The sequence below is a fragment of the Thamnophis elegans genome, chromosome 7 (genome assembly GCF_009769535.1).
Source record: "Thamnophis elegans isolate rThaEle1 chromosome 7, rThaEle1.pri, whole genome shotgun sequence".
In the NCBI taxonomy this organism is placed as follows: domain Eukaryota; kingdom Metazoa; phylum Chordata; class Lepidosauria; order Squamata; family Colubridae; genus Thamnophis; species Thamnophis elegans.
This window is the reverse complement of record NC_045547.1, coordinates 65,091,281-65,103,580: the sequence shown is the minus strand read 5'-3', so window position 1 is coordinate 65,103,580 and position 12,300 is coordinate 65,091,281. Positions and strand designations below refer to the sequence as shown.

At 41.1% G+C, this 12,300-nt stretch overlaps 1 protein-coding gene across 4 annotated transcripts in view; it reads right to left on the bottom strand.

Annotated features, from left to right (window-relative positions):
- The window catches only part of LOC116511631 (putative interleukin-17 receptor E-like), a 64,855-nt gene that overhangs the window by 15,958 nt on the left and 36,597 nt on the right, over nucleotides 1-12,300 (bottom strand). For all 4 annotated transcript variants that reach the window (XM_032221784.1, XM_032221783.1, XM_032221786.1 and 1 more), the window contains exons 10-12: nucleotides 7,353-7,516; nucleotides 3,443-3,487; nucleotides 1,945-2,002 (exon numbers count right to left, since the gene is read on the bottom strand). In XM_032221784.1, the coding sequence (XP_032077675.1) occupies nucleotides 1,945-2,002; nucleotides 3,443-3,487; nucleotides 7,353-7,516 (267 nt within the window). The remainder of the gene's footprint in view (nucleotides 1-1,944; nucleotides 2,003-3,442; nucleotides 3,488-7,352; nucleotides 7,517-12,300) is intronic.

Below are 12,300 nucleotides of genomic sequence, written 5' to 3'. Positions count from 1 at the left end.
GATTGCATAGCTACTTGTTTGAAATGGTATAGGGCCGTGATGGCAAACAGAGCCCTCTCTGCGTACACACAAGCCATCACTCCAGCTCAGCTCCACTGTGCATATGCATGTGCCTCCCACTGGGCAGCTGGTTTTTGGGTCTCTGTCACGCATGCGCAGGGGTGGGGGAGCACAGGGTTCATGCATACATGAGGGGCCTGTGCAAGGTTTTTTGTGCACATGTGTGAGGTTGCGTGTGCATGGGTGGGGGGCTGTGTGCAAATGCACAGGGGTCTCACACACACATGCACGGGGGCAAGGTGTACAGGGGGTTTGCGCATGCACTACATTATGGGTACGTGCGCACATGCTTTCAACACAGCAATGAAAAGGTTAGCCATCACTGGTATAGGGTCTCCTGCTTGAGTAGGGGATTGGACTAGAAGACCTCCAAAGTCCCTTCCAACTCTGCTATTCTGTATTCTGTAAACTAGCCATGTGATTCTAAGAAAGCTATTGGGAAAATATATATCAAAGTTCATTCCTTCTGGAGCATACTAAACAATCAAACAATCAGAATAAAACTGGAAAACCTCCAGTTTTAAACAAAGTTTCCAACAAATACTAGCCCTGGGCTGGATATCTACAAAGTTTGTAGCAGGGATGTTATGCTTTCATGAACTTTAAAGTGCCATCCCAGATTAAGTTCTTAATAAGTAATTTATATTCATATTTGAATATACTGAACATGTGAAAGAATAAGGAGTTCCTGGAAAATATTAATCTAAACCTGCCTAAGTTGCAGATTCCAGCTTGACCTGAATGACTAATAGACAATTAGCATCAGTTTGAAATAGTCAATATACAGATGATTTCCATTAGGATGAAAAACTGGATCGTAATTGGTCTTTGGAGGGAGCTTATGGAACAGAGATGTATGTGAATCAGCCTTTTACAAATAACTCTGATGTCACGTAGATCAGATGAACTTTGGTGGATGACATTTGCCTGCAGTTTCTGGATATCTCCTTCAACTATTTAATGTACAGAATTAGCAGAGAAGTAGGTGAGGATTTAAGTATCTATTAAGTGATTCCTATCATCTTTCAGCTGATCTGTGTTTGTAATTTTAATCATAAAAAGTAATTTGTATTAAAGTATTCCTTATATGAGGAACAATCTATTGAAAAATCAGTTAAATTAACTGCTCGTTCTACTTTCTTATGGGAGCAATGGATGAGCTCTGTCTGATTTCCTTATAAGGACATCATATAAATATCCTTATGAATATCCTTTATAAGGATATTTCTTCATAAAGACAGAGAGGATCAAGGGATTCATAAACACATAGTAAACTTCTTTTCATTAAAATTAGGAGTTTACTGGATTGATTGAAATGCACTTAATATTTCACTGCAGTTTTGATGATGGAAATGCTGAATGGAAATTTTATTGGGACATGATGAAAACCAGAAGCTAGTATAATTAATAAATGATGACATACAAGTCAAAAGTTGTGCTTTAATGAGCATCCCTATAGCTTAGTAAATGATTGATTTATTCTAAAGAAATAAACACTATACGCACTACATACGATGAAAAATTGTCATGTTCCAAAGCCAAGAAGGACATTTGTATCCTAAAACATATACTGTGGGAACTATTAGGAGGAGCTGTCTTCACTCTTTCTCCCACACTAAACTGTGTTGTCTCTTGACAACTTGCTCCTGTGAAATGCACTCCCTCCCTTATGGGAATCCAGGCAACATTCTATCACAAAAATATCATACATCAAAAGCTACATGCTCACACTGCTTAAAACTCTTCAAGTTTAAATGATCATCATAAAGAAATCATGTACATGTTATGTATTGATCAAACTATTTCTATACGCTTTGATTATTGTTAATCATTTCAATCCATTTTGAATGTAAGAAAAAATTACATTACAATTAATATTTTTACCTTGAAATTGTCCATTACTGAATGGGCATTTAACCCAGACGTTGTGCTCAGTTGCAAACTAAAAAGGGTTTAAAAGAAATTAACATTTAATTTGTGTTATCCAGCCTGAATTTTCTATTGCAATCAACTGAAGCAATATATTGAATGGAGTGAATCTCTGGAGCTCTGGAGAAATTATCCTACCAGGCAGAATGACAATGTTGTTTTTAGGGTTAATAAGACTAAACAAATAACAGAGCAATTATGGCTGCATCCTAAAGAGTAAGCCCACTCAAACCAATCAGATAAACTTTTAAACAAATGTTCCATAGAATTAAAACATGAAACTCTTCATTGATATTTTAATGCAGGGTAGTGGGAATAATGGACTTGTAACAATAATTTATAATTTGCATCATATTCTAATTTATGATCTATTGCAGTGGTGAAATTCATTTTTTTTTACTACCGGTTCTATTGATGTGGCTTGGTGGGCGTTGCAGGGGAACGATACTGCAAAATCTCTATTTCCACCCCACTCCAGGGGAAGAATACTGTAAAATCCCCATTCCTTTCCCACTCCTGGGGGAAGGATATTACAAAATCTCCATTCCCACTCCACTCTGGGGCCTGGCAGAGGTGGTATTTGCTGGTTCTTTCAACTACTCAAAATTTCCACTACCGGTTCTCCAGAACCTGCTGGATTTCACCCCTGATCTATGCATGTAAATTCATTATATCTATAGCTTTTTGACACACATGAGCTGGATTTATCAATCATGTTATGCCAAAACTGTACAAAATTATTTCAGTACTATCAATTTGATATAAATTAGCCAATGCCCTTTAAAAACCATGGTTTATGGTTTAATACATTGTGTGAACCAATTGTGATTTATTCAATAAACTGTGTTAAATCAATCACTGTTTGCAACAATAGGTAAGCCAGACCATACTGTTGGATACATCTTTCTACCATAACTTTTTTTATGTACAATTAGCAATCTTGGTCAATGAAAGTGTTTACATTATTAGTCCTGCTTCTTTCTTCAAACTATCTCTGAAAGGTGATTATAATTAAGGCCAACATATACACTATACATTTTACACTTGTGTGCTTTTTTTTGTACAGTTCAAGTGGCATTAGCTATTGAAACGGGCTGGCAAAGGATCGCCAAATTATGTGGCCATGTGGCTAAGACAAATTCTTCCTCTAAAACGGACATTTGCTTCAAAAAGATGTATCACTCAATTTCAGTGGGAAGTTACCCAACACCATATGGACACACAAATCAAATGTCAGGTTCAGAAAAGAGACTCTCCTCAGAACTCTGGGTGGGATAAAGCTTCCCATCATATCTACTAAACCACCAGTTTCAAGCTCCAACAGAAGAAACAAGAGACTTGTATAGTAGAAAAGGTCATTTCTGTCAAATTGAATTAAATCTATATTGAGGCCATAAACCAGAATGAGGGCCATGACCTCTCACTTAGACATAGCAATTGGACCTTGTTATACCTTGATGCAAAGACTTGGATGTGTATCAACTCGGCAATATTTCACCTGATTGAGAAAAGATGATTACATTGTTAGCCAATCCTGAAAAGGCAAGCATCCAAACAAGAACATTCTATCACATTTCAATGATATATCATGTACAATGAACACAATTGGAGTGAAGGGGGAAAGTAATCTCTACTGACCCTGTATTTGTCTCCACAACTGTATTTGTCTCCATAACTCCTCCCTGTGCATTGAAACTATTCTGTACTTGGACAAGAATGTTAGGTTTGTAATGAAGGCTGTCTGATCTGATCTCTGCTAAGAGCAGGAATTGTAAAAGAAATCTCTGGGCTAAGAAAGAGATGGGAGTATCTCAAAAGAGTATTAACAATGAGCAGAGGGATGGTGTATATTAGAGTCAATTTCATCTACTAAAGAGGTGGTTATCCCTTTAGACTTGCCCCTAGAAAAAGGAAGTTCTTGACGTTGTTGAATTCACTATTAAATGAATTTTGGTTTTGGTTCTTAATTGGTTTTGAAAAAAATCTATATAATACCCCCATACCTTGCTGACAATAAGTTGTCATTGTGATTCAAATTATGACCATGCTTTGCTGACAGAGGATTTTAATTATGGCATCCTTAAAAGAAAACCATTTCATAACCTGTTTGAGTTAACAGTCACCCGTGCCATAGTTATTTCTATTTGAACTATTGCCACATGCTCTACATGGGGATGCCCTTAAAGAGTATCCAGAAATTTTAGTTGGCTCAAACCAAAGCTTTAAAGCTTTTTAAAGCTCTATATGGCTTGTGTCCAGATTATTTGAAGGACCACTTCTCTCCAGTTACCTCTAACACGACCCGAGTTGGAAGGCAGAGCTTGTTGAACGTCTCATCTATTAAGGAAATAAATCTGGTGGAGCTAAGAGAAAAGGCCTTCTCGGTAGTGGCTCCCAACAATAAGATTCACCTCCACCTTATTACTTTTCAGTAAGACTCCAAAGAGTCTGTTAATAGTCTTGGGGACCGTGGATTGATATGGAGCTGATCCAGTGGTGGGTTCCGGACCCCGGTGCAACTGGTACAGTGCAACAGGGCCCGGCGTCCCCCACATGCATGCATGCAGCATGCAAGCAGATGCGCTTAGCACACGCATGTGTCTTTACCTCCACAACGCTCCAGCTGCTTGGTGGAGCATCGCGCAAGTGCCATACGCTCCATGCACAGAAGCGCCGAAGACCTCAAATACAGGTAAGGAGCTTGGGCGGGTGGGTGGGCCCTCTGGAGCACCATACCAGAACGGTACCCGGTGCTCCTGGCAGGCATCGGTACCCCCCTACCGGTGCGTACCACCTGCAACCCACCACTGAGCTGATCAAGTGACTTGTTTGATTGTGTTTGTTGCTGCTGTGAAGGGGCTGCAGGTGGGATTGTATTAAATTAAATTCATGTTTTATTGTTGTACACCACCTAAAATCACCATGTGTGATTTTGCTGGTCATATTAATCTGTTTAATGAATAAAATAAAAACTCAAATGAGTAAGCACCCTCAAAGTAGACCATATCTATTAATGTCCCTTTGCCCATTGGGATTTTTTTTTGTAATAAGTGGTTGAAATTTGAAATTAACAGACATTTGTTATATCATTTATGCACCAAAGGGGTATGGAAAAGAAGATCTTTCATTGACTAAAAAGGTAAAGGTAAAGGTTCCCCCTCATATGCGTGCTAGTTGTTTCCAGCTCTAGGGGCAGTGCTCATCTCCATTTCTAAGTCGAAGAGCCAGCACTATTCTAAGATGTCTCCATGGTCATGTGGCCAGCATCACTAAATGCCAAAGGCGCAAGGAACGCTGTTATCTTCCCACCAAAGGTGGTTTCTATATTTCTACTTGCATTTTTACATGCTTTCAAAATGCTAGGTTGGAAGAATCTGGGACAAGTAATGGGAGTTCACTCTGTTACGCAGCACTAGGTATTCGAACCGCTGAACTGCTGACCTTCTGATTGACAAGCTCAGCATCTTAGCCCCTGAGCCACCACATCCCTTATTCATTGACTAGGGATGCATAATTACTGCACTATGGATGCCGTTGACTGCAAACTTTACAATGAGTTTCCCAATGGAGCCCATAATGAATTCACTATTCTTGGTTTCCCTGTAAGATATTTGAAGTTACTGGATGTAAGGGAGAAGTGTTTTATTTACATTGCTTAGTATCCCTGTAAGGTGGGGTAGGAATGTTCCCTTTTTTAAATGATGCACATTCATGAATATGCTGGACTTCCCTGTCTCATCACTTCCTTGAAAGCCCTTGTATATTATCCTCTTCCTGGCATTTCAGAAAGTGATACATAAAGTGGAAGCATGAGTTGGAGAGCCCAGAATTGCTGCAAAAGAAGGTAGCCTTTTTATTTCTGCAACATGATCAGGCAAGCCAAAATGAACTTCCTCTTCCAACTCAAGAAATACATGCTTTCATATAGTCATGCAGGTCTTTAGCATTGATATGAAATAGGAGTATTTGTAGAGAGCTCCAAATTCTGAGTACATTTTTTACTGGGTTACTTTGTGTTTTTAATAGAGTGTGATAATTCTTCCATTACCATGCAGTTTTCATTTTTAAAAATCAGCTGAATGAAAATCAATGGATTCCAGAGATCCATATATCCTCCATCTTGATTCACCCACTCCAAAACTCGTAAGACACAGGGTTAGTTAACTATACAGAGAGTGTAATACGCAGTTGTGAAAACCTTCTCTATTATTGATGTTTGCAGATAAGCTTCTACATTATAAATCCATCTCTGGATGCAGATCACATTAATTCAAAATATTTGGCAATGCTTTCATTTAGTTTTGTTTGTTTCATTTTGCCAGTTTTGTAAAAGGGGATTAGCATTGGCTATAGGTGTGTCTTGATTCAGATGTTGCTTCGTATGTGTGTCAAGAATATAAAGCAGTATCTTTCATGTTTACAATAAGACATCTGTGTGATTCAAATTTTAGAGAAGTGAGAGATTTGTCAAAGGGAAAGTACTGTATTTACAACCTAGAGCATGAGTCAGCAACCCGGCTCTGGAGACACATGTGGCTCTTTCATCCCCCTGCTGCAGCTCCCTGTTGCCTGTCAGCAGAACGAGCTCCCCGTGGAGATCCGGACCCTTACTACCCTCCCAGCCTTCCGTAAAGCTACTAAGTCCTGGCTGATCTGACAGGCTGGGGGCTGTTAAAGCACCCAGCCCCGTCTTAATTGTGACTGTTGTGGATTTTAAAATTGTTTGTATTGTCTTATCTATTCCCTCCCCTGTTTATTGTGAGCCGCCCGGAGTCCTTCGGGAGTGGGCGGCATACAAAACCAATAAACCAACCAACCAACCAACCAAACCAACCAAACCAAGCTCCACAATTGATAGGGCTTTTGGTTAGGACAGGTAGAGGAAAAAAGATGCTGCACTAGGAGGAGACACTATGATGAGGGAACCAGACTTCTGGTCGGCTCCTGAATTGAATGGGGGGCTTCTGTTTATGACCTTTGTGGCTCTGAATGTTTAAGGTTGCTGACCCCTGACCTAGAGCAACCCAGATTAGGTTTTCCATTTTTCAATTTCAGCTTATAGAAAGTTGGATTGGGGTATGCATTTTTGGCCTTACAAGTGAGTCAGATATCAAGAAAGATAGGCATAAGTGGTCTCTGTTTTTATCTGCATGGGCTGTTGAGCACAGTATAAGGCTTCATTATAGGAATCTGACAAGTCTAAAATATTGCCTAGTAAATCTGACTAAAATAATTCAGTTGAACTAAATGAAGTTTCATGCATCTGAGAAACATTCATGACAGCAAGTAATGTGAAAAGATCTGGGCAATAAGCCTGCCTCTTACATAGTGAACATTTTCCTTTTTTTTAAATTATTGCTTACTTTCTCTGTAGCAATGTTGACAGTGCCCTCAAGATCAACACATTGATCATTAATCTTCATCAGTTGACAAAGGCTGACAGTAACATGAACAGGACAGGCAGCTTCCCAACTCAGTGTTTGTGTGGCAGGTTGATAAATAATATTATCCCACAGGGATTTAGTATCTAAGACAAAAAAAAATGAAGAAAACAAAGGCATATAAATATGAGTTCCTTTAACATTCAGAATTTCACATTTCAAAGCCTTTATTGTCATTGTACATCATGTATACAATGAAATTGGTTTAGCCTCTACTGGTGCAGTCCAGGGGTGGGTTCCGGCTGCTGCTACTGCCAGTTTGCTCAGGGATGCGCCCCACGTGCGCTTAATGCGTGTATGCACACTATTTTAAAAATGCTTCTGTGCATGCGCAGAAGCCAAAAACAAGATGGCGGCACCTACAGCACCGCTGAGAGAACAGATTCAGGGGTGTGGCAGACCTGGGTCGCTGCTGGTTCTAGCCCCTCTGCACATTTGCTTCCTCGCCTGCTTAATTTCCACTCCTCTCTGCTAGTGAAGTAGTATCCAAACTTCTGCAGCCCTTTTTAATCATCACCGATAGTTTGAAATCCATATCAAATAACCGTGCAGAATCCTTACACTAGAAGGTATAGGGTTATAGAATGCTGCGTCTTTCTTTCTGTTTTTTTTATTTACTTTTCTTTCCATGTACATAAGACTGGATGTCCCAAGCACAACTGATGTCCCAAGCACAACCCAACAATGGTGCTCCTCAATGGAAAGGAAGCTCTCCTTCTATAGAATGAGAACAAATGTGATATCTAATGATCCCTTCAAAACAAACTTTTAATCACTCATCATGCCAAAAAACATATATTTTTAGCAGTGCTGATTAAAGTCAAATACAAATAAAAACAAGTATGAAAACCTGGCAAAAGTTAAGTGTGGCAGTGAAAGACTTAAGGACTTAACAGGAGAAAAACCTTTGTGATGCCCCCTCCTCTTAGAGTCTTCAGCACATGCTTATTTTGCATAATCAGAGGTGGGTTGTCCCCCAGGACAAACCAGTAGTGGTGGCAGTGGGAGGCTTCACTCCACCTGCCAAGATGCTTCTGCGCATATACAGAAGCGCACGCGCGCACAAGAGCAAATCAGTAGTAAAAATAATGGAAACCCACCATTGTGCATAATAGTTAATCCAGACCTGCATGTGCAAATTTGGAAGCAAATTTCATGTATCTAAGAAATAAGACTTGCCATCCATCTTGTAAACTCTCAGTATTCTTTTTTTCCCCACCATGTATATGTATACATTCAAATTGGATTGCAATGTTTCTATGTGTCATGTATGGGTGTGTATGTGGGTATATGCACATAGCCACCTGGAGTCCTTCGGGATTGGACAGCATATAAATATATTTAATTAAATAAATAAATAAATAAATAAATAAATAAATAAATGGTTAGCTTTTGAGAGCTGAAAGCAATGAACTTTCATTTTAATGTATGCTGGTTAGCATACATTTAAAGTGACAATAAAGTTTTTATTCTATTCTAATAAATGGGGTTTTTTTTTCAGAGTTAGTATCTACTACTATTGTTACATGTTTTGTTATGCTAAAACTGTGACAGGTTTTATTTCTGTACCATTTTGGTACAAAAAATGAGTAAGTCTAGCCTAATTTAGCAAACTTTATTATTTGTTGCAAAAAATAGACATGAAGCCATCTTATTTATTATCACGTTCACCCTTAAATATCATATTTGATATTTGTTGCTAACTTCAAATTATACATGTTGTCTTCTCTTCATAAGCGTATACAAATTACGGTGTAAGAGATAAAAATGTTTCTATCATATGCTAAAGTTGTTTCTTTACAGTTCTTGTAGCTAAAAAGAAAATCAGTCCATGTGAAAATATGGTTTATGAATCATTGGAATGCTATTGTTCTGGCTAAATATATATCAAATGAGCTTTTAATTTATCATGGCAACTCTGAATGACAGTAGAAAGGAGATATAAATAGTGTGTCTGCATATTTTGGAGACTCATTTATTTTCAGGAATTTTTGTGCCACCCAGTTCCAAAGATATTCTGTCATTCAAAAATGGAACAGAAATAGAATTGAACGAATAAAAAAATATCAGCTCGCCAATCTATCAACATTTTCCTAGATCCGTGATGGCGAACCTATGGCACACGTGCCAGAGGTGGCATGCAGAGCCCTTAATATGGGCACATGAGCCATCGCCAGCTGCTCTTTTGGTTTCTGGCATGCACATGCACGCTGGTGCACTGGAAACCCGAAGACCTGCTGGCCAGTTGGCCTTTGGGCTTTCAATGCCGGTCTTTGGGTTTCTGGCACGTATGCCTGCGCACATGCCAGAGATAGGTTCCTACCGGTTTGAATCAGTTTGGCCAAGTAGGTAGTAACTCGGCCACCCACCCACAACCCGGTTCTATCAGCGGCACCATAAGCGGCACCATCTTGGTTTTTTTTACCATTGTGCATACACGCATTTTGGACGTCAAGAGTGCACATAAAACATGCATCAAGAGTGTGCACAGAGCACACACAGACACCTGAAGTACATCCCTGAGTGAACTGGCAGTAGAAAAATCCTGAACCAACCCAGGCGCATACATTCCAGTTTGGGCACTTGGTGCTGAAAAGGTTCACCATCATTGTCCTAGATCAGTGGTCCCCAACCTTTTTATCGCCGCGGACCAGTCAGCCTTTGATAATTTTACCGTGGCCCGCTGAGCGCGCGCAGGGGTGGGGGGTGTCTCTTCCCTGGAGCCTTTGCGCACGGCCCAGGAGCTTTTGCGCTTTTGGGATAAATTGTTAATACACTGCCTAGGTCTGTAACAAGGAAGGCACTTTCTAAGGTAGCTAGAGGAAGTCCTACCGTGTCCTGACAGGTTATTCTCAAGTCTGCATTCTCTGATATGCCCCTGTTCTCAGGGTGTTCGCCTGCTTAAATCTGTGGACAATCTACCATTATAACTTTCAGGCAGGCCTTCCATAAAAATAACATAGAGGTTAGTCTTTCTTCATCTTTTTTATGTCTATTAAAACACTTATCAGGATCTAAAGCAGGGGTGTCAAACTCGATATCATTGAGGACCGTATCAGGATTGTGTTTGACCCTGTGGTGACATCACTCGTGTTGTGGCCCGAGTGCTCTGCCAGCGAAAATCGCATTCACACACACACAACCACGACTTTCATAATCCGGAGCAGCCCCATTGGCGGCAGCAGCAGCAGCAGCCGTCACCGCCACCTCCCTGGTCTCACACGTCCGCCCGGAGATCACGACATGACGCGGGGCGCTGACAGGGGAGGCCGGGTTGGTGGTGGTGGTGGTGGTTCGGGGAACAGCCTCTGCGGGAGACAAAAACGGCGGCCGCAGACGAGCGAGGGGAAAGCCCGGCGCCGGCGAGAGCTCGCGGGGAAGAGGGGGGGAGGAAACAACCACCTGGGCTTCTCACATTCCTCGCAGCGAAACCTCGCGACGGCACACGCCCACCAACCGCCTCTGAGAGAGGCTCAGTCCGGTGGCCCCGCTCCGCACACCGTCCCAGGCACGCGCCCGGCCACCCCAGCCACCAATTTGCGTGCGCTGCTCAGCAACCGAACGCCCGGCCTTAATTCATGCCCCTTTAGCTTACCTCCCCTCCCTCGCCGACCAGCCAGAATACAGCTCCCGCCCCAAAAGCTAACGTCCATTGGCTACCCCTGCCCTTGTCCTTCTTCGGTTGGCTTATCCATCCCATCCGCCCGCCTACCGAAGCTTCCTCGCGCAACTGGAAGGGAACTGAACCGACACCCCTCCTTCATCCCACTTTACTTACTGATTGGACGACGTTGTCCCGTAGGCCTAGCGACTTTCTCTTAGGCCCCCGGCCGCTGCAGCGATCATGGCCCCCGACCGCTGCGCGGCCCGGTGCCAGGTACTCCACGGCCCGGCACCGGTCCGCGGACCGGGGGTTGGGGACCACTGTCCTAGATGTATTGACTACTGAATGGAGAGGAATTATCTTATGCCCAGTCCCCAGATGTTTTCCAGAACAACCAAGCCATGATAGCTTTCGGAATGTCAACAGGATTAGTGCTAACCTGCCTTCACATATAGCATTCTTGCAAAGGAAAGGGGCAGGCAGAAAAGCCCCACTCTTGTGATTCCTGAAGATGGGAATCCCTCAAATATGGGATTCAGACGTCCCTGCTAGATCTTATTGGATGGACATAAACCACTCAGATTAGAAGGTCCTGCAAATGTTCAGCACTTGACCTATATAAAGTTTTAATTATAATAACCAGCATCTTAATCACTAGTGCAAGTGGGGTTGCTCTGGCAAACAGAGAAACCAGATCATAAATATGTTCAGATGATACTATTTCACTGGCTTTGATGAAACTCCATAAATTACATTGTGCCCTGTTTTCTTAAGCATATGCTCAACAGTCTAACACGCAAACAATAGTTAGCATCATGTGCACTTTGATTCATGTCAACAAAACACTTCACATTGTTGTGTGTGTGTGTGTGTGAGAGAGAGAGAGAGAGAGAAAGAAAGAGAGAGAGAGATTGCTCAATTTAACAACACATTCTGAAGTTTATATTAGATAGATAGATAGATAGATAGATAGATAGATAGATAGATAGATAGATAGATAGATAGATAGATAGATAAGAATCATACTAATATGGCCTATTCTGTCATTTGACCTGAATCCATGATTGTCCTACAATTAGATCAGAATGATAAGTGAAGGTTATATGCCTGTCTTGTAATAGCAACAACATAAATGATGAGATTTTTGCAATTATTCCCATTATTAGAAAAATAAGAAAGACAATCACATTTTGTTTGTTGTTATAGGGCTTAGTTCAAAATTTTTATAAATAAGCAAATGTAGGAACACATCTGTAAGAAAAGAAG